At 35.7% G+C, this 23,572-nt stretch overlaps 1 protein-coding gene across 2 annotated transcripts in view; it reads left to right on the top strand.

The window, feature by feature from the left end:
- The window catches only part of RSF1 (remodeling and spacing factor 1), a 152,750-nt gene that overhangs the window by 103,798 nt on the left and 25,380 nt on the right, over positions 1 to 23,572 (top strand). The window contains exons 6-7 of one of the 2 annotated variants that reach the window (XM_026010426.2): positions 17,154 to 18,910; positions 20,678 to 20,884. In XM_026010426.2, the coding sequence (XP_025866211.1) occupies positions 17,154 to 18,910; positions 20,678 to 20,884 (1,964 nt within the window). Of the gene's footprint in view, positions 1 to 17,153; positions 18,920 to 20,677; positions 20,885 to 23,572 lie in introns of both variants that reach the window. The other variant, XM_026010425.2, reaches the window with a different exon arrangement.

Below are 23,572 nucleotides of genomic sequence, written 5' to 3'. Positions count from 1 at the left end.
TGTTGCAGGAAGCCTTTTGAGGGAAGGGGGCTTGTGATTTTTTAATACCATTTGGATTTTTAAAAATCTATATCTTAACACATATTTTCTCAAAGGCTCAGGTGAGCAATACAATTGAAACACTGAGTATTGTAATCTCATTAGTTGATTATAATACTTATTAGTATTGTAATCTTATTAGTTGATTCACTCATTTTTCATGAACTTGATTCAATAGGAAATGTAGATACGAAATTATCTGGCCCACTTTCTTAATACTGTAGTTAGTATCCAGAAATGGATATGATGGCTTGAATTCTGAAATAGGTTCTCTGACTTCAGATTTAAGGAGAAAAATTGATATTGTTCAGTTTGCCTAAACGGAAGTATCTAAAGTATTAGATACTAGTAAATTTGGGTTTATCCTGTAGCTCTTTATTCTACTCTATCAGTATAATATATATCAATATTATAGTACTAAAAACTAAATAATGATGGTGTTCAATTATAATAAAAATTATGTGAAAATCCTGAGAGTAGATTCCATGTATACAAAATTCTGTCAGTGTTTGCTAATACTTTGCGCTCATCAGCAGCTCTTGGCATGAAATATATATTAGTAAACTCTCTATTAAATGACTCAAAGCTAAATTCTGTATTACATGTAACAGTGCTAAGTAAGTACTAGATCCAACACTGTCATAATGACTAGCCCCTGCTCCTGGAAAAAATGATCCAGTTTCTGATTCCAGATCAAAGGAAAATGGATTAAGAAATAAAATAATAAAACTTTAGTGGGTTTTTAAATTTTAAAACATAATCACCAGCATTATACATATTTATATTGTGTTCAGTAAAAACAAAATTTACTTATATTTCAAACTTTTGTTTTTCTTACCTGTTAGCCCTTTCTATTCATTTATGTTTTCTTGCCTGGTCCCTGTGGGCCAGTTTGTAACCCCTTCTTAGAAGGGGTGTATACTCATTGTTAACAGCTTCAAAGAAATGATTTGATATGATATGGATGTTTAATTTAGAAACTTATGGATGGATTTTAAAATGTCCTTGTACAGGGCAGAAAATAATCCATTTTTATATTACCACATTAAATATATTTTTAAAGATTTTATTTATTTATTCATGAGAGACACAGAAAGAGAGAGAAAGAGAGGCAGAGACACAGGCAGAGGGAGAAGCAGGCCCCATGCAGGGAGCCCAATGTGGGACTTGATCCCAGGTCTCCAGGATCACGCCCTGGGCCGAAGGCGGCGCTAAACCACTCAGGCTGCCCTACTACATTAAATATTGTTTCACTACAGAAAAGTATAGAGAGAGCAGATAAAATACAGATGTTATTGTCACCTTGTTAAAATATCTTACATAGTTTCCTTTATGAAAATAAAAGAAAATGTACTGTTTTTATCGTCACCATCATTCTTTCTTTATGTTAAGCCTGCCTTGAATAGTCAGCAAAAAGGACAAATTACACTGAAGTTTGCATTTCTTTTATTTTTATGCCAGGAACAATAGGACAGACCATGTTACTTCTTTTTTTTTTTTTTTTTTTTTGACCATGTTACTTCTTATGTGAACGATTTGTGCTTATTGGAGAGGGAAGGAAGGAAGGAGAAAAGCAAAAGAAATCTCATGATTAGATTAAATGTTGAAATCTCATGATAGATTAACGTTCTGATTAAGTTTTTGTGATTTGAATTAGCGAAAAAATTGAGGTTATCAGTCACAATTTTTGGAAAGTAGCAGTATGGTTTTTAAGTCTATAAATTCCTTCATTAAAGGAACATATTAATGGTAGAAACGAAAAACTATAGACAATAGCTGAAACTAAGGTTGTAAAGGAGCTCTCGGGTACTGTGAGTCTTAGGAATTCTCAAACTTCTGCAGCCAAACCTCCCTTCCAGAATAAATTCCACACTGAGCTTTGTCCAAACTGCTAAGAATAGGATCCAAATTAAGTAGGACAGGGACAATATAGGCATGCAAAAAAGAAGCTTCAAATAAAAGTATGAAAGAGGAATAAAGTTCATTCATCTCATTAAGTAAATCACTTAAATTTGAATATCTCACAAAAATAACAGATGGGGAGCTCTAGAGCTATGAAATTAGAAAAACTATCTATGTGATATTAAAAAGGCAACTAAAAAGCATCAAAATAGATCCCATAGGATTATAAGAACAAAAGAAAGTGAGAAGCAGAAAAATATCACCGTAGAGAATGAAAACTTATCCTAAAGACATTCCCACAAACTGTGGAAATTCTAACTTCATAGGTGGACCTGAGAAGAGTCAAGATTTTTCACAAATAGAGAAGAAATGTCAGAGTGAACAAACTCAAGAATTAGTGCTTATACAAAATAGCAAATGGAAAGCTGTATTTTTTTTTATCAAAAATAAATGAAAAGAGAGATAAAGATTTGATAGAAGGAGATAAGGATTTGAAGATGGGAAAGAAAATCCAACAAGGGTCCACAAAAAAAAAAAAAAGCAAAGGAATAGACAAAAATACTAAAATCTATGCTTAATAAAACCTCCTTCAACAAAGTTGTCAGACTGCATACTGAAAAGACATTATTATATACCTTGGAAAATCAACCCAGAACAACCAACTTCAAGATGTACTCCAGTAAAATTTAAAGGATTTTAAGGGATTTAAAGAAGAAAAGCTTCAGTTATCCAGACAAAAAGACCACATGACTTACAGCAGAAAGAGAATTGGACTGCGATCACTCTATTTGAAAGCAGTGCTTTTATGATAGAAGAAAATTCCCTAATGTATGTAAGGCAACAAAAATATGACCCAGGGATTTTATGTCCAGCCAAACTGGCTTTCAAATAGAGACTGCAGATAAACTAACCAAAATCTAAGGTCTGTTTTAGAAGTCTTCAAGTGAATGAACTTCAGATAGCTAAATGAATAACATAGTATCAGTGGTGGGTGCTATCAAAATACATGTAAATGTGTTCATTTTTTTGGCTTATTATTCATATATATGTTTCCTACCTCATTTATGAGAGGAATCTAAGAACAATGATACCCCAATAGCAATGTGCACACTTAGTCTCTAGATTATTTCAAAATACCATTCTCCAATAAAAGGAACCAGCGCTCCTTAGATTGGTTCTGGGAGAATACAAGATGAGCCTGGGGCATCATAGAATGCCGGAAACTGAGGATGTGCTCAAAAAAGAATTTGAGCATATCAGTAGTACACAGGTGCCAGCAAGAAGCAGAAACTGGGGCACCTGGATGGCTCAGATGGTTAAGCGTCTGCTTTTGGCTCGGGTCATGATCTCAGGTTCTGAGATCAAGCCCCCACATTGGGCTCCCTGCTCAGTGGGGAATCTGCTTCTCCCTGTCCCTCTGCGTCTCCCCTACTTGTGCTCTCTCTCTCTCTCAAGTGAATAAATAAAAAATCTTTTTTAAAAAAAGCAGAAACTAAAAATAAATAAATAAAAATAAAAGCAGAAACTGTTTTAGCTACAAATTTATATAATGATAGATTTTTAAACCATGGATTTAAATAAATGTCCATGAATTCTACTTACATAAGTATATACTTACATAAATAAGTAAATAGAGGTGAAGGGACAGCTTTCCCTGCAGACAAATATTGGTTAATTATGTAAAGGAATGAGGGAAATACAGAATCACCATTAAGGCAACACTAAAGTAAATCATTGTTGCAGACAAGATCTCTGACAGATACTAAAAGTGGGTTACAGTTTACGGAGAAACAGAATATTAGCATAATTTCAAAGTAGCTCCCAAAGAACAAACCTGTTACAAAGAGAAAAATCATGACTTCACAGTGTAATAACCAGCCAATAGCACCTTAACTAAATGATCAAGGCATTGACATCCTGATTTTCTGATGTAATCCACAAGCATCTCTTTTGTTGGATTTTTGTAAGAAATATACAGTCTGTAATCTTGAGAAAACATTTAAAAGCTGAAACTAAGAGATTTCTACAAAGTAACTGTGTCAGAGTCAGAAGAAACAAGGGAAGAATGAACAACAGTCACGGATTGGAGGAGACAAAGACAAACACAAGAACAAAATGAGACCTGGATTCTTAAATGGAAAGGACATCGGGGGAAAACTGGCAAAATTTAAATAAAATCTGTTATATTAATAGTATTTTACTAGTGTCAATTTCCTGATTTTTTGAGTATATAAGTTGTTAACTTCAGGAAAAACAGTGAAGGTATACTTGAACTATTTTTGTAACATGTCTGTATGTCTAAAACTATTGCAAAATAAGATTTTAAAAAGACTATTAGGTGAGCATTAAATTTGTAGTTACATGTAAGTAAATCTAAATGTCAGATATGAGAAATAATGTGTAGTCTTTAATGGCCATGTGTTTTGAAAATGGAACTATATGTAATAAAGACAGATGGAGAAAGAATGGGAAAAATACACACAAACACTTAATTTTTTATTAAGTCACTTTGATGATGTTGTTGATACTGTTTTTCTGAGAGTGTTTTGCATAAACATGAGAAAAAAAATAACTAATATTTTAATTATATCATCTGTATTGTCCTTTAAAACCAAAGTTCTCAGTGGCGGGGGGAGGGGAGAAATAAGGTGTAAGATAGAAGAGATTAAGAAAATACTGAAATAGCATTATGAATTTATGAGTTATTTTTATTAAAAAATATATGCATGTATTTTCTAGTTCTGTCCACTGGAAAGACAGAAACAGTGGTCAACCCCGTAGTAGTGATCAGCCTTAACTCTTAGATTGTGTTTGTAAAAAACAGTTTCCCACTAATTCAGAGGCATAATGGGAAAGAGCCAAGAAATATTTTGTCATTCCAGATAGTGTGAATGTTATCAAATCATGTCAAAAAAACTCAAGACCCAGGGCACCTGGGTGGCTCAGTTGGTTAAGCATCTGACTCTTTTTTTTTTTTTTTTTTTTTTTTGCATCTGACTCTTGATCTCAGGTCAGGTCTTGATTTTAGGGTCATGAGTTCAAGCCTCGTGTTGACTCTTTAAAAAAATAAAAGACTCAAGAACTAACTTAAAGAGTTCGTAATTGAATATGTCTTAGATCCAAGATCTCCTTATGATACTAAAAGAAAAATGGATTACCTTCAGAAAATGCCAGTGGCGACCAAATCATTATTTTAAAATTGTTAAATAAATGAAAAGAATCAAATATTTATCCTTCTTTTTCTGTATGAACTGTACCACTGTGTAACAAAATAGTGAATTTGTAAAGTTTATAGAATTTATTCCAACAAGTCCCTGATGAAGGAATGATAGAATGGAAATACCGTTTTGCAATTCCTGATAAAGGCTTTAGATAGTGAGCATTAATATCTGTTAACATCACAAAAAGAGAGAAATAATCAGACATTAATGCCTTTTGATAAAGAATGCACCATCACTGAAGTAGTTTTGTCACAAAAATTGAACTTGAATCTGATGAAGTCTATAGATTAAAGTGATGATTTGAGGGACAAAAAGGACATAGGAGCCTGAGAGTGCAGTCAGCAAGATCCAGAAATTAAAGGACAAATGATTCAGTGACTTGAACAGGTAGATTGCAAGAAAAGTAAAGGATGGAGAGGACAACAGGAGATTAAAGGGATAGAAAAAAATGATACACAGGTAAAACTAAAATAAGAATGTGATTAACATAAAAGTCAGGTTAATGGTAATTCTTGGTATGGAGAGAGAATTCTTGGGAAGAGGCATGTGTAGGGTTTATAGAATAGCTGGCAAGGTTCTGTTTCCTACTTGCCTTTTTTTAAATAAAGATTTTATTTATTTATTTATTTATTTATTTATTTATTTATTTATTTGAGAGAGAGAGAGAGAAAAAACCAGTTGAGGGGAAGAGCAAAGGGAGAACCAGACTCCCCTCTGAGCAGGAAGCCTGACAAGGGCCTCAATCTCAAGACTCTGAGATTATGACCTGAGCCAAAGGCAGACACCCAACCAACTGAGCCACTGAGGTGCACCACCTACTTGCCTTCTAATAATTTATTGATCTGTTATTTGTTTTGTGTGACTTAATTGGTTTTTATACTTAAATCATAAAAAATTCCGATATCTATCATGTAATTTTTTTATAAAGATTTTATTTATTTATTCATGAGAGACACAGGGAGAGAGGTAGAGACATAGGCAGAGGGAGAAGCAGGCTCCATGCAGGGAGCCTGATGTGAGACTTTTTTTTTTTTTTTTTTTTTTTTATTTATGATAGTTACAGAGAGAGAGAGAGAGAGGCAGAGACACAGGCAGAGGGAGAAGCAGGCTCCATGCACCGGGAGCCCGACATGGGATTCGATCCCGGGTCTCCAGGATCGCGCCCTGGGCCAAAGACAGGCGCTAAACCACTGCGCCACCCAGGGATCCCTGATGTGAGACTCGATCCCAGGACCCCGGGATAATAACCTGAGCTGAAACCAGACTCAACCACTGAGCCACTCAGGTGCCCCCACCATGTAATTTTATAATAAGTAATAAAAGAATTGGCACCAATTCATATCCCTTTAACATGTAGTAAATTGTTAGTATTGATGTTTTAGTGTAGGCAGCTCCTATTATTTGTCCATTAGGTACATGATAGTGATAATATCAAATGATAATGCAATATTTTGAGCCCCTTTTGGAAAAATATAAAATCTGTCAGCATCTTTAAAATGGTGAAAAGTTTCTTTGCCAAGCAAAATACTCAGTTGCAAAAATATATTCCTCTCCTAGACACAGTTGATATTACCTGTAATTTTTCATTCATTCATTTCAATCAACAGATATTTATTGAGTACATGCTGTATTACATGCATTATGCTTAGTATTGGGAATAAGCCTGTAAAGAAAATCAATTGACTTCTAGCCCTCATGACACTTACATAGTACGGGGAGCTAGACAATAAACATGATTAATAAATACATAACACATTAGATGATAAGGAGCTATGGAGGAAAAATAATTTGGGGGATGAGGGAGGGTATAACTTTCGATTGGGGTTAGAAAAGGACTTACTGAAAATGTGACAAGTAAAAACTAAAGAGTTGGGGGAGAGCAAGCCATTCAGACCCAAGGAAAAGCTTTTTTTTTTAAGTAGACAAAAACAAATGCAAGACCTTGAGTGGGGAGCATGCCTACTTAATATACTAGGGCAAAGATTGGCAGAATAGGGATTATAGGCTAAATATGGCCTAATGTTCTTTGTTTTGTATCTTTTTATAAGATTTTATTTATTCATTTGAGAGAGAGAAAGAATGAGAAAGAGCACAAGTGAGGAGGAGGGGCAGAGGAGGAGGGAGAACATGGAGCCTGACGTGGGGCTTGATCTCAGGACCCTAGGATTATAACCTGAACCGAAGACAGATGAGCCAACTGAGCCAACAGAACCAACTGAGCCACCCGGGTGCCACAAGACCGGCTATGCTTTTGTTAATTAGAATGTATTGTTTCTTTTAGTATCTTATTGTCCATAGTTGCTATCATACTACAAAGGTAGAGTTGAGTAGTTGCTATACAGACTAAAATATTTACTATCTGACCCTTTACAGAATAAATTTGCTGGCTCCTGTTTTATAGCAAGGTGAGTAATACAGCTGAAGCAGAATGAGTGAGGGGTCTTGTAATACAGGAGGAAATGAGGTCAGGGAGGTCAGGCTATGGGAGGTGGGGGAGAGATGTGTAGAGGTTATCTAGGGCCTTGTGGTTTATCGAGAATGGTTTTTAGTCTGAATAAAATGAGATGACCTTGAAAATCTTTTACCATGAATTCTCTTGAAATAATCCCCAAACTATTCTTGTTTTTCTCCTTGGTCTTCTTTCATCTACTTGGCATAAGACAGCCACTGAGGTCCCATTAAAACAAGTGAGATGATGACATTATTTAAAACCCTTCCTGAGTAGACTGGAGGAGATGAGATCCAAAACATAGGTAGAAAGATTGGCCTTAGCTTTTACATCTCTATTTTAACAGGAGTAGGTTTATAGGTCTGGTGATAAGAAGGAACTTCTGCCTCATGGCTTCTTTTTTTATTTTGAAATGGAGGACAGAATCATTTGAAGATGTGGACATAGCAGAGAGATTACAGGTTTGAGGATAGTGAAGAACATTAAAATAGTTACTGCTAGAGAAAAAGAGGAAGGTTACTGGGTAGCGTCAGTGTCTCAGGGAGAGCTGGTGACCATGAATTTATTGTAATACCAATCTTATTCCTTTATCCCCAGTAGCTGATATAGATCTCTGCTCATGGTAGGTGCATTGTGCCTTGTTTACTGCCAATTAATTTTAAAAATATATTAAAAAGGTAAATGTAAAGTAACCGAAATTCTTGAATGCTAAATCTGAAGGGATGCTTCTGTGGTTCAGATTAAATTTGCATTGCTCTGCTATCATTTAATGCTTCTTAAGGCCTAATTGGCTGTCTTGCAAAATGGTCAACACATTTTACTTTGGTTGATAAACAGAATAAGAGATAGTTCCAAAGAAATTTAGCAGTACCATTGTACAAACAGCAGCGTACATATTTAATTTTAATGACAAGTCAGCATGAGTGGGAATAGTGTGATCAACTGTCCTCATTTGTCTAGATTGTCTGTTTAAGCATGGCAAGACCCATGTCCTAGAAAACCTCTCAGTCCTGGGCAAACCAGGGTTTTTTATAATTGGATTGCTTACTTATAATTTATGTCACTGTAAAGATAATAGATGTTTGCACTAGAAAACTTGGGTAAAAGCAAAAAATACCTATTGTGGCCAAGAGGGAATTAACAGGTTTAGAGGTTAATATTGTGATTTCTTTCTTTCCAATCTTTACTTTAGGCATGGTTGTTTATTTATTTATTAGAATTGAGATAATGTGATAAATGGAATTCTGTATCTTTTTACTTCTTCTATTAGGATTTTCCTATGTCTTTAAAAATTCCTTAAAGAAGAAAGTTCCACATATAAAGTTAGCACCTAACAAATACTGATTATTGAGTGGTTGTATCAGCTTATACTACAATACTATGAGTGTATGAACCATGTTCCTTTCACCATACCCTTAGAAGTTTTGAATGTTGGGATGCCTGGGTGGCTCAGTGGTTGAGCACCTGGCTTTGGCCCAGGGCGTGACCCTGAGTCCTGGGATCAAGTCCCACATCAGGCTTCCTACATGGAGCCTGCTTCTCTCTCTTCCCATGTCTCTACCTCTGTGTGTGTGTGTATTTCTTGTGGATAAATAAATAAAATCTTTTTTTAAAAAAATGTTTTGAATGTTCTCACTAAACAAACTTTACTGGTTGGTTTGATCAAAAATTGTATTTTTTTGAGTTTCAATTTCTTTGCTAGTAGAAGTTGTACATTTTATCGTCTTTGAATAACCCATCTGTAATAACCCATTTTTTTGCTTAGGGCCTTTAATGTTTTTCTTATATTTTAAATAGTCTCTTACATAAGTGTATTTATTAATCCTTCAGTGCAATATACCTTAACAGCTATTAAATATGTCATGTCCTTGCCCAAATCTCTGTAAGTTAGTCAGATAAACTTAGAAGAATATTAAATCAAAGTTTTATAATATACATACTACATAGGAAGATTCTGTATTAGTAAAAACTACATCTTAAAATGTATTGATGTAATTTATCACTATGAGTCTAGAATTTATTACCATTTCAATTTATTCAGTATAACCAGAGGATGTTTCAGTGTTGTACCACAGGTAATAAGCCACAACTCTTCACAGTGGCATAGTTCATTAGACTAGTAAAAGAGATTTGTAAGTAAATAATTGTAATTAGGGGTAATACGTGCTATTATAAAACCCTATGTAAAGCAGTACACAGGAGGGGGGAGTGGTTAATTCTTAGTAGGGGAAAGTAGGGGGAAAACTCAGATAAAGCTATATAAAATGGGAGTGATATTTTGACTGGGCTTGACAGGTGTAAGATTTTGCCAATAAAGTAACAGTAATAATGATAATACTATCCTTGAATGATTAGCGTATGCCATCCTTCTGTAGTCATTAACAATCCTAGTGGTTATTGATATTTTAATTGTTTTACAAATTGGGAAAGAGAGTAATGGAGGGGTAAGAAGTAGAAATGGCTTTCTAAGCAATGATGGCATCTTTGGGAAACACTACATTTTTTTAATGTGGCTAAAATTTATAGTAAGAAGGGGCCAAATAACGAATAACAATAATAATAGCTCCTGACTAGTATTTAGCTCCTGACTGACAAAGTGCTTCACAGGTTGCATTAAAAACAAACAAGCCTTCACAGCAGTTGTTTTGTTTTGTTTTAAGATTTATTTATTTATTTACTGGGGGTGGTAGAAAAGCACACGATGCAGGAGGGGGAGAGAGAGAGGGAGAGAATCCTCAAGCAGCCTCTCTGCCAAGTTCGGAGTTTACTTAGGGCTCAGTCCCATGACCCCGAAATTGTGACCTGAGCAGAAACCAAGAGTTGGACACTTAACTGACTGAGCCACCCAGGCACCCCTCACAGTGGTTCTTCAACTATAGATATTTTTTTATTTCACTTTTAGAGTTCAGAGTCTAAAGAAATGTAGAAAGATAATTTTCCTAAGATATCATAACTAGCCAATGTGGAAGTGGCACTAGAGCATTAAGATTTATCGAACTCATTTCTTAATTTTTTTTTCAAGGTTTAGTTTTTCATGAGAGATACAGAGAGAGGGGCAGAGACATAGGTAGAGGGAGAAGCAGGCTCCCTGTGGGGATCCCAATGCGGGACTTGATCCCAGGACCGTGGGATCATGACCTGAGCCAAAGGCAGATGATCAACCACAGAGCCACCCAGGTGTCCCCTCATTTCTTAATTTTTAATGAAATAGTTCAAATAAACAACATAGTATAAAACACTTAGATATTGCTAAAATTTGCTTTTGATTAAAAACGTTGTAGAAATAGTTATTTTCCCTCATTTTTCATTCCATTCCTTTATCCTCCTCTTCCAGGCATGGCCACAGTCCTGTGAATTATTCTTATTCATATGTTTATGATTTTGCTACATGTGTATGTAGCCATATCAATACATAGCATCATTTTGTGCATTTTATGGCTTTGCAGATGCTATCATACTACCTGCCCTTTTGCAGCTTGCTATTTTCATTCATCATTTTATTTATGAAATTCATCCATAATTGATCCATGTAAATTTGTTTCTTTTCTATTATTTGCTATATACTGGTTATTCATTCTCCTGTTTTAAAGATATTTAGATTATTTCTAACTTTGCAGTTTTATAGCAGTCCTTATAATAAATACTCATGTTTAATATATTTTCTATAAGCAGAATTAATCTATTACAGAGTATATTTCTTCAAGCTTTAGAGTGGATATTTCCAGCTTGCTTTTTAAAGTGTTTGTGTTAATTTACCTTAGGTATGTAAGAGTTGAACAGACTCTGAAACCACTATACTTTTTAAAATTAAGTCTTGGCTTAGAAGAGGAAGATTATAAATAAATTAAGCCTCATCAGGGATTAGTTACCCCTTTATCATCCAAGGGATGACAAGCCCAATAGGTATTAAGTGGATATGGATGAATTTTGGTTAGTATGGAAAAGGAAAGATATAGAACACAAAAGTGAAAGGAAAATGATTTAGACATGATTGCATTTGGCTACATGTTCAAACAGAATTGGGTTTTTTCCCTTGGAAAAAAACGTCAAATAGTCAGTAATCCACATCTGGTTAAGCAGCTCCATGAAGCCATCAACTATCCTTCCTCGTCTGCTATCCTTACCATGTGGCTTTGATTGCTCCCTCTCCAGGTATTATGTGTAGACTGTGGATAGAAAGTAGGAAAAGCAAAAGGCGTAGGTCAGTGAACCCTGTAAGTCTCAACCAGGACACTTCCTCTTGCATCTCCTTGGTCAGAACTGAATCATATGACTCCTAGTTATAAGGTATCTAAAGAGGCAAGTACTTTACTGAACAAAAACAGGGTTCTGTTAGAAGAAAAAACAGATAAAAGCATACTTTGGATATATTGCAGGTTTAGTTTCAGACCACTTCGGTAAAGCAACTATTGCTATAAAATGAATCAAAGGAATTTTTTGGTTTCCAAGTACACATAAAAGTAATATGTGTACTATCCTATGTTACACTATCCTGTAGTCTGTTAAGTGTGCAATAGTGTTATGTCTACAAAAACAATGCACATTTCTTAATTAAAAAATACTTTATTGCTAAGAAATGCTAATAACCATCGGGATGCCTGGGTGGCTCAACAGTTGAGCATCTGCCTTTGGCTCACGGCCTGATCCCACAAGATCGAGTCCCACATCGGCCTCCCTGTGTGGAGCCTGCTTCTCCCTCTGCCTCTGCCTCTGTCTCTCTCTCCCCTGTGTTTCTCATGAATATATAAATAAAATCTTAAAACAAACAAAAAAAAAGAAATCCTAACCATCATCTGAGCTCTCAGTGAGTCATTATCTTTGTGCTGGTGGAAGGTCTTACCTTGATGTTAATGGCTGCTTATTGATCCAGATGGTGGTTGCTGAAGGCTGAGGTGGTGTAGCAGTTTCTTAAAATAAGACAACAGTGAAGTTTGCCACATCAGTTGACTGACTCTTGGCTTTCATCAGTGATTTGTCTCTAGCATGCTATGTTATTTGATAGCATTATACCCTCAGTAGAACTTCTTTCAAAATTGGAATCAATCCTCTCAAACCCTGACACTGCTTTATCAATATAGTTTATGTAATATTTTGAATGCTTTTTGTCATTTCAACCATCTTCACAGCATCTTCACCAGAAGCAGATTCCATCTCAAGAAACCACTTACTTTGCTTATCCATGAGAAGCCACTCCTCATCTGTTCAAGTTTTATCATGAGATTGCGGCAGTTCAATGACATCTTCAGGCTCCACTTCTCATGCTAGTTATCTTGCTGTTTCCATCACATCTGCAGTTACTACCTCTACTGAGGTCTTGAACCCTATGAATTCATCCATGAGAACTGGAATCCACTTCTTCCACACTCCTGTTCATGTTGATATTTTGACTTTTTCCCAGGAGTCACCGATGTCCTTCATGGTGTCTAAAATAGTAAATCCTTTTGAGAAGAGTTTTTTTCTTTGCTTACATCTACCAGAGGAATCAGTATCTTTGGCAGCTATATATAACCTTATTAAATGTATTTCTTAAATAATAATTGAAAGTGGAAATGATGCCTTTTGATACATGAGCTACAGAATGGATGTTGTATCAGCAGGCATGAAAACAACATCCATCTCGTCCCTCTCCATCAGAGCTCCTGGGTAACCAAATTCACTGTCAATGAACAGTAATATTTTGAAAGGAATCCTTATTTCTGAGCAGTTATCTCAATAGTGGGCTTGAGATATTCAGGAAACCATGTTGTAAACAGATGTGATCTCATCCAGACTTTGTTGTTCCATTCATGGAGCACCGACACAGTAGATTTAGCATAATTCTTAAGGGCCCTAGGATTCTCAGAATGGTAAATGAGCATTGGCTTCAACTCCAAGTCATGTATTAGCCCCTAACAGGAGAGTTAGCCTGTCCTTTGAAGCTTTGAAGCCTGCATTGACTTCTTTCTAGCTATGAAAATCCTACATTGTCTTCCATTAGAAGCCTTATTTTATCTGCATGGGAAATCTGTTGTTTGGTGTAGCCACCTTCATGAATTTTCTTGGCTATGTCTTCTGGGTAACTACAGCTTCTGCTTCAGCACTTGCTGTTTTGCTTGCACTTTTATGTTATGTCTCCATGGCTTCTTAAACCTGATAAATCAACTTCTGCAAGCTCAGGGTTTTCTTCTGTACCTTCTTTACCCTCTCTCAGCCTTTATGGAATTGAGAAAAGTTAGGGCCTTGCTGTGGATTAGCCTTTGCATTAAGGGAATATTGTGGCTGGTTTGATCTTCTGTCTAGACTATTAAAACTTTCAGCATATTGGCAATAAAGGCTATTTGGTTCTGTTGTTGTTGTTGTTGTTGTTGTTGTTGTTTTAATCGTGATCACTGGAGTAGCACTTTAAAAAAAAAAGATTTTATTTATTCATGAGAGACACAGAGAGAGAGGCAGAGACATAGGCAGAGGGAGAAGCAGCCTCCCTGCAGGGAGCCCAATGCAGGACTCAATCCTGGGACTCCAGGATCACGCCCTGGGTAGAAGGCAGACGGTTAACTGCTCAGCCACCCAGGCATCCCTGGAGTGGCACTTTTAAAATTTCTTCCAAGGACTTTTCCTTTGCATTCACAATTTGGCCAGCTATTTGGTATAAGATGCATTGTTGTTGACCTGTCTGGGCTTTTGACATGCCTTACTCACTAAGCTTAATCATTTCTAACTTTTGATTTAACTTGAGGGATGTGTGACTTTTCCTTTCCCTCAAATACTTAATGGCCATTGTAAAATATTAGCTGGCCTAATTTCAGTATTGATGTGTCTCAGGGAATAGGAAGGCCCAAGGAGAAGGAGAGATGGGGGGGTTGGTCAGTTGGTGGAGTAGTCAGAACACACACAATTTTAAGTTGACCGTCTTAAATGGGTGTGGTTTGTGGAGCCCCAAAGCAATTATAATAGTAACATCAAATGATCACTGATAACAAATCACTGTAACAAACGTAGTATAATGAAAAAGTTTGAAATATTGTGAGAATTACCAAAATGTGACCGAGACATGAAGTGAGCAAATGCTTTTAGAAAAATGGTGCCAATAGACTTGCTTGATGCAAGATTGCCACAAACTTCCAATTTGAACAAAATGCAGTTTCTGGAAAGTACAATAAAGTGAAGCCCAATAAAAGGTATGTTTATACTGGGTAGATACCTAGCAATGTCCTTTACAGTTAACTTTTATAGGATAGTCAGTGTTTTATTCCATAGAGATTGTGGTTGGGATGATTGGGAAAGCACATAATAGGTAATCAGTAAATATTTGTTGAGTAGGTGAGTGAATCCACTTTAAAAACCTATGGTAGGGCAGCCCGGGTGGCTCAGCAGTTTAGCGCCACCTTCAGCCCAGGGCCTGATCCTGGAGACCTGGGATCGAGTCCCACATCGGGCTCCCTGCATGGAGCCTGCTTCTCCCTCTGCCTGCGTCTCTGCCTCTGTGTGTGTGTGTGTGTGTGTGTGTGTGTGTGTGTGTGTGTGTGTCTCATGAATAAATAAATAAAATCTTTTAAAAATAAATAAAAATAAATAAAAACCTATGGTAGATAATACTTCTCTTGGATTACCTCACGTTTGCCAAGCAGTGTTACTGCTCCAATGTGAGTTTTGAAGTAAGTTTTACCTTAAGTTTTGTTTCTTAAAAAAAAAAAAAAAAGGTTTTGTTTTTTCAGATTTTATATCTCTTCAAGTCATTTGCATTTCTTTTACAGTTTCTTTTTAAGAAAACTTCAGGAAAATGCTTATATATAACTGAATGATCTTTTTACAAGTTGAAGTTATTTTTTAAAATGGTAATCAGTGTGGTTTTTGTTTGTTTGTTTGGTAATCAGTGTTTTAATTGTTAAGATATTCATTTAATTAGATTTCCTGATGTGCTAATTGATCTCAATGATCAGGAATTTACTAAGGCTACTTTTTCAGTGGGAAGGAGAAAACACAAATTAGATCATTAATGTCATGTCTTTAATTTCCTTAGAGGCATGCATATATGAAATTATTGACAATGTAAAGAGTGAAGAGCAATACTGACCTCCTGTTTCAGGTTCTGAGTGGTTCTTAGTGGTTCTTGAATGGTATATTTACAACATGAATTAAGTAAAAGAACTAGTTGTTTGTAATTAAAATATTTACTCTTTTAAAGATGTTGTGTTCTTATTTTCAAAAACATGTCCTGATTCATCTCACTTCTCTTTTATTCCATTTTATACCTGTGAAATACATTATAACTCTAGTTTATCAATTTGGTTTAATGTGTGCAATTTTTTTGGTAAAAATTACTACTTTGGTAAAATTCCATTTAGAGCTGTTTTTTTCCATTGTAGGGATAGAGTGAAGTGATGGGAAATATAGGTAAAATTAGTACTTAATGAATTCTGTGAAAACACTCTGCTTAGATTCTCTGAGCACTGGTTTATATTGTTTGTGCAATCTGTGTAATCCCATTCAAATGTAATGTTATTGGGGCACCTGGGTGGCTCAGTTGGTTAAACATGCAACTCTTGATCTCAGCTCAGGTCTTGATCTCAGGGTTGTGAGTTTCAGCCCCACATTGGGCTCCATGCTGAGCCTGGAGCCTACTTAAAATAATTTTTTAATGCAAAAAAAATCACAAAGATTATGCTATTTACCAAATTTGCTTTTTGCACTATTAAGTACTCTATAAAAGTTGGAAATACATAGCCAATTAAGGTAAAAAGAAGAATTGATGATAAATGTGTATAGTTGGTAACATTAACTTCTGAAATTTTACTATGAATTTGATAAAGTAAATTTTAATACAACCGCATTGAGGACTGCTATATAATTAAATCTGATTTCTTAAAAGGCATTAAATATCATAAGATAGTGGTAATGTTTCAATGAAAAAAAATGGGGCAACATGATCCCAACTTTGTTAAAAATATACAGGACTAGAAGTAACCTAAAATAATAATAGTGGCTGCCTCTGGGTATTAAGATTATGGACCTTTTATTCTTTTTGTGGGCATATGTTTCATTTTCTGTGCAGAATTGTGTTACTTTTAGTAATCTGTATAAAGCATAAAACAAACACTTTCCCATGCTCGTGCTACCTCAATGAAATGAAGTGCTCAGTGACTTGCAAGGAAGAACATTTGTCAGTTTTTAAAACAAATATGGTCTTTTGGAAATGTTTTATGTAGTATTTTTAGTTCACATTTTTGAGCCATCACTTGAGCTTGAATAAATTATTTGAACTGTATAAACATTTGCATTCCATTGAGGAACACTGAAGCTAAAAGTATAAAGCAGAAACCTGAATCTTTCTGAATACCCATTTTTGATATTTAGAAGTTGTGCTTCAGGTTTGGTAATATCCTTCACCATCAGATTTGGAGTGTTTGGGTTTTTGGTCTTTGTTTCTTTTTTGGTCAAATGTCCATTGACAAGCCACCTTTTTTAAGAGGGAAATTTCAATTGAGAATATCAATTATATTTAGCCTTTTGTATTTTATAATCTTAAATGCTTAGATTTATGTAAATTTTTTCCTGATTTGTAGAGGAACAGAAGGAAAATGAAAAGATGAAAAGTGAAGAGCAGCCAGTAGATTCAGAAAACTGTTCTACACCCAGTGCTCTGGAAGAGGCTACTGTGAAAATAGAAAAAGAAGATGAAAAGGAACTTGTCAAACTGCCAGTCATAGTCAAGCTAGAAAAACCTTTGCCAGAAAGTGAGGAAAAAAGGATTATCAAAGAAGAAAGTGATTCCTTCAAGGAAAATGTCAAACCCACTAAAGTCGAAGTAAAGGAATTTAGAGCAGATCCTAAAGATATCAAAGGTAGCATGGAGAAGCTAGAGCCAGAGAGGCTGGAATTTGGTGGCAATGTTAGATCTTCTCAAGAAATCACTGAGAAGTCTACTGAAGAAACCGAAAAACTTAAAAATGACCAGCAGGCCAAGATACCCCTAAAAAAACGAGAAATTAAACTGAGTGATGATTTTGACAGTCCAATCAAAGGACCTTTGTGTAAATCAGTTACTCCAACAAAAGAGTTTTTGAAAGATGAAATAAAACAAGAGGAAGAGACTTGTAAAAGGATCTCTACGATTACTATTTTGGGTCATGAAGGGAAACAACTGGTAAATGGAGAAGTTAGTGATGAAAAGGTAACTTCAAATTTTAAGACCGAACAAATGGAGACAAGGATTTGTGATACAAAGGAAGATAGCTGTAGCCCATCTAAAGATAGAAGTGTCATTGTAGAGGGAAATGGAGCAGAGTCCTTAAATTCTGTCATAACGAATATGAAAATAGGCGATCTTGAGAAGGAAGTGGTCCCTGTAGGGAAAGATGCAGATAGTTCAATATCAGTCTTAGAGCCCCAGAGTCAAAAAAGGCAGTTAGAGGAAACTGGTCCTCTGGAAATGGAAATATCTCTTGAGTCTTCTGAGATGGCAAAAGATCTCTCTTTGAAAACCTCTTTATCTACCACTGAATCTTGTACCCTGAAAGTTGACGAGAAGTCTTCCAAAAGTAAAAAGGATAAGCGCCCACCAGTCCTAGAATGTCTTGAAAAGTTAGAGAAGTCCAAAAAGACTTTTCTTGAGAAGGACACAGAAAGATTGAGTCCAATACCAGAGGAGGCTCCAAAGTATACTCCAGAATCAGGAAAGCCAGTCTCTCCAGAGGCAGCTGAAGGTTCAGCACCGTCTAACATGACTGACCACTGTGAGAAGTTAGCCTCAGAAAAAGAGGTGGTAGAATGTCAGAACACAAGTTCCACAGAAGGTCAGCCCCTGGAAAAAACAGACCCAGAAATTCTAAAAAAGGATTCTGAATCCACAAAGGTAGAAACGGATAATCTGGACAATGCCCAGACCTCTGGCACAGAAGATCCTTCTGAAGCAAAGAGTTCTGTGCAAAAAAGCAAATTTAAATATAAGCTGGTTCCTGAGGAAGAAACCACTGCCTCAGAAAACACAGAGATAACCTCTGAAAGGCAGAAAGAGGGCATCAAATTAACAATTAGGATATCCAGTCGGAAGAAAAAGCCAGATTGTCCTCCCCAAATTCTAGAACAAGAAACCAAGCAAGAGAAGACAGAAAAGGAAGAAGAGAAAACAAATGTGGGTCGTACTTTAAGGAGATCTCCAAGAATATCAAGACCCACAGCAAAAGTGGCTGAGATCAGAGATCAGAAAGCTGATAAAAAAAGAGGAGAAGGAGAAGATGAGGTAGAAGAAGAGTCAGCAGCTTTGCAGAAAGCAGACAAAAAAGAAAATATGAAAAAAACGGAGAAGGATACGAATTCTAAAGTAAGCAAGGTAAAATTTCTCCTGTTCTGAGCTTTAATTTTTATTAGAAATAATTGGGCCTAAGTGTGGCTCTTGGTTTTGGCTAAAGAGAAGTTAAAAAAAAAATATATATATATATATATATATATATATATATATATATATATATATATATATCTTTCTTCTTATAGCTGAGATATCTTTTCTCACTAGTATCCCAGACATTAAATTTCAGACTATATAATCTTGTCATCTTTTAAACTTTTTCTCTATTACAGGGAATATGTTCTCTTTGTAAACTATGCAGATAATACTCAAGCTGTGGGATTGAAAAATCAAAATGTCACGTAAACACTATTAACAGTTTTGGATGCATGTCTTTCCAATTCTTTTTCCACATCTTTTTCCAATTCATATTTATGTTCATAAATATTTACCCGTTCACTTAAAAGATAAATGTGTTCATTTTTCTATGAATTTTTCACTTATCAGTGTGTGTCTGAATTCTTTCTATGTCAGTAGATGTAGTCTACCTTTTGGTTATTGATGGCTACATAGTATTCCATAGTGTGGATGTACCTCAGCTTATTTAACCACTCCCTTATTGATTGACATTTAGGTTGTTTCCAATTTTTCACTATTACAGGCAATGCTGCATTGAAGATCCTTTTGGACATAAGTGAGTATTTCTTTAGAATAGACTCCTAGAATTGGCATTGCTGGGTCAAGGGGCATGTGTATACTTTAACTTTTGGTAGCTATTGCCATATTGCCCTCCCCAAAAGGCCCCATTAGTATATTCTCTCATTACCGTGTATGAGAGCATCTTCTTCCCCTATTTTAATCATTAGTCTTAGAAGCCAGAATTCTTTTTTCTATGACTTTTATTTTAAGCAAAATCTTGTACAAGTATACAGCTAGCTTATAGGAGTTTGTTAAAATTAAAAGTGCTACTTTTATTTTTAATTTATTTAAATGATCAGATTGTTCTTCATTGTAAGTGATCCTTTATTCCCTGAAATACTGAATTTTTAATTTCTTTATTTAAAAAAAATTTTTCCCCTTCTGTTGTTAGAATTATTTTGGTCATTGATGGGGACTTATACTGTAGAAATGAACTGAAATATGAATTAAAAGACTGAAACAAGGCAATAAAAAGCAGTTTACAACATTATAAACCTAATCTCTGAATAATGCTTCTTTATATTTGTCAGGATTTTTATATGCAGTTCTGACCCATGAAAATTTTTTAATTCATCTCTAATATGGGAATTTAAAACTTTATATAGCAATATGTGAGAATATATTCAGTGCTCTATTAGAGAGCCTTTAAAATGTGCATGGCCTTTGACCCAGAATGCTCTTCAAGGAATTTATCCTAACTACAGAGGTTTGTAAAAGTTTATATTTATAAGGAGCCATTTTTTATGAAAGTGAAAAACTGGGAAACTGCCTAAATGTCTATTTAGTAAGGGATAAGATAAATATAGTTGTGTGATGGCATCTTATGTGATGACATCTTATATGGTCATTTATAGTGATGTTAACAATGTATTTTATGACTAGGGAAAATGCTTATAAGACAAGATGTTAATTATCCCCCCCAACGAAAGTAGAATAAATAATGGAATATTACTGAAATTTAATAGTAGGTAGATCTGTGATAAAGATACAGTAATTTTCATTTTCTTCTTGTATTTTGACTGCAAATGGACATATAATGAGAAGTTTGTTCTCATTTAATGTTCTTATTATACCAAATTATTCCAATTTTTAATTTTATACAAGGTAAAACCCAAAGGCAAAGTTCGATGGACTGGTTCTCGAACACGTGGCAGATGGAAATATTCTAGCAATGATGAAAGTGAAGCATCGGACAGTGAAAAATCATCTGCAGCTTCAGAGGAAGAGGAAGAAAAGGAAAGCGAAGAAGCCATCCTAGCAGATGATGATGAACCATGCAAAAAATGTGGCCTTCCAAACCATCCTGAACTAGTAAGTACCTGATCTAAATGAACCACATTCATTTTACTGGCATGCTGTGGTTACCCAAACCAATCTGAGTCTTTTGGGTTTGAGCATAATTTGAAATATTTTAATGCTGGCACAGCTTTGTGTACAAAATAAAATAATCTTTATTTCTGTTTTTCAAGTAATAACCCAATTCTGCTTTCTACTGGGTTTATATGCTGACATTTCCTCTACTTAAGGATATACTCCTAACTTCTTCTCATAGATCAATTAATTCATTCAAATTTTTCTATTTTGTTCTTTTCCTTTAAATGTTTCTTCTTTCCCTTTAATTTATAATATTTCTGAAGTGCCAACTGTAAAGAAGTAAGGCCTAAACACCTTATTGCCTTCTGTAACAACATTTAAGTCAAGTAATAACCTAGTAGGGCTTTAAACTTTAGAAAATGGGGAATTCTAAAAAAAAAAAAAAAAAGAGGGTAAGTTCTAGACCAGGTATCTTGAGAAGAATAGTGACAGATTTACATGGTACTTTCTTACCTAGGAAGTAAGTTCTTCAAAGGTAGCCTAAATCAGGAAATCCAGTTCCTTACCTGTTTATATAATTTTTGCAATTCATAAGAGCTTTCTAAAGAGCCTATTTAAGAAACACTTTTGTTAATGCCCAATTCTGTGCAACTGGTCTGTTTTGAGTAGATGTGACTTTAGAGGCAATTTCCAACTTCTAAGTAGAAAGAAAAGTAAAGAAAGATGCTTCCATGTAGCTAGAATTTGTGTAGCAGAAACTTTTCCAAATCCAATAAAGTTTGGAAGATTCATGTGAGATAATTCTCCAAGACTCTTTCTTAGAAAGCAGTGTGGGGGGCAGCCCCAGTGGCTCAGCGGTTTAGCACTGCCTTCAGTTCAGGATGTGATCCTGGAGACCTGGGATCGAGTCCCATGTCAGGCTCCTTGCATGGAGCCTGCTTCCCCCTCTGCCTCTCTCTCTCTCTCTGTGTCTCTCATGAATAAATAAATAAAATATATTTTTAAAAAAAGAGAAAGAAAGAAAGAAAGCAAGCAAGCAGTGTGGGGTGATGGAAAAGCAAGGGAGCCAGACCAATGTGGATACAGGTCCTGCTTCCACCACTTATCTGGTGCTCTCTTCTTGGCATCTTATTTTGTTTGTTTTAAAATGAAAATACTATCACATATTTCTTGTTAGTGTTCTTTGTTTGCTTTTTAAAGGAGATAGAAGTTTATTGAATACACCACAAGGAAGTGGGTAGGACAGCAAAGGAGAGACTGCTGAGGGTTTTGGAAAGTTTTTTTGTTTTTTTTTTTTTAAGATTTTATTTATTTACTTGAGAGAGAAAGAAAGAGACCTCAAGCTTGGTAAGGAGCAGAGGAAGAAGCAGACTCCTGCTGAGCAGGGAGCCCAATGTGGAACTCCATCCCAGGACCATGGGATTATAACCTGACTGGAAGGCAGGCAAACCGACTGAGCCACCCAGGTGCCCCCTGCTGAGGGTTGTTTTTAGTAAGTTATGTAAAGTTGGCTTAGCATAGTTCCTGACATCTGTTATGTGCTAAAGTTATTTGTGGTTTACTTGTCTTTTTCTTCCCTAATGTTTAATGCATATTTAGAAATTAAATCTATCAATAATGTTTATCATATTCTATAGTTTCAGAGGGTTCAAATAAAAGATAAAACTTAGGGGATCCCTAGGTGGCTCAGCGGTTTAGTGCCTGCCTTTGACCCAGGGCATGATCCTGGAGTCCTGGGATCGAGTCCCACATCGGGCTCCCTGCAGGGAGCCTGCTTCACCCTCTGCCTGTGTCCCTGCCTCTCTCTCTTTCTGTCTCTCATGAATAAATAAATAAAATCTTAAAAAAAAAAAAAAGATAAAACTTAGAACCAGAGAATGACTTCAGCTCTGAAAAGAATATGTGTTGAAATTAGGCTGAGAAGACCCTTCCAAGAATTTTTATGATCATCAGGCGGTGAAAGTTAGGTCAAGAATTTTGTGTGGAGGGATCCCTGGGTGGCGCAGCGGTTTGGCGCCTGCCTTTGGCCTAGGGCGCGATCCTGGAGACCCGGGATCGAATCCCACATCGGGCTCCCGGTGCATGGAGCCTGCTTCTCCCTCTGCCTGTGTCTCTGCCTCTCTCTCTCTCTCTCTCTCTATGTGACTATTATAAATAAATAAAAATTAAAAAAAAAATAGAATTTTGTGTGGAGAAAGGCCAGGAGAAGATTGGAGATAGTGGTCTTTTCTGCTCTCCAAATCAAAAATTAACACTTATGTTCTTTCCCTGCCATTTCTAATATCTTTTTAAACTAAACTAAGAGAGTGCATTTTGACTGAGACAGCAATAGATGTCAGCAACAAAAGGGTGTGAAGAAATTAGAAGTAATATGAAGTGAGCAGAGATGATATTGAGGAGCTAGAGAAAGTTGCACCCTTCTTGGAATACACATAAAGGACTTTCATTTAGTTGGTCATTTTAGTAACTACTCTGAAAATCCCATTGCTGATTACTGTGCCAAAAAAGAGTGACATTAGAAACTGAAGATCCCAAATAGCAGTGGATTCCTTATGCCCAGTGTTTAAGAATAATCATCAGATCAAAATGTCAAGCAATTATTATGTGTTAAGTGCTATGGAAATGATGCTGAATTAGAAAGACATGGTCCTTGGGCCTGGGTAGCTCAGTTGGTGAAGCATCTGA

Source organism: Vulpes vulpes, chromosome 11, assembly GCF_048418805.1.
Source record: "Vulpes vulpes isolate BD-2025 chromosome 11, VulVul3, whole genome shotgun sequence".
In the NCBI taxonomy this organism is placed as follows: domain Eukaryota; kingdom Metazoa; phylum Chordata; class Mammalia; order Carnivora; family Canidae; genus Vulpes; species Vulpes vulpes.
Note: the sequence above shows the minus strand (reverse complement) of the source record. Positions and strands in the feature narration are given on the sequence as shown.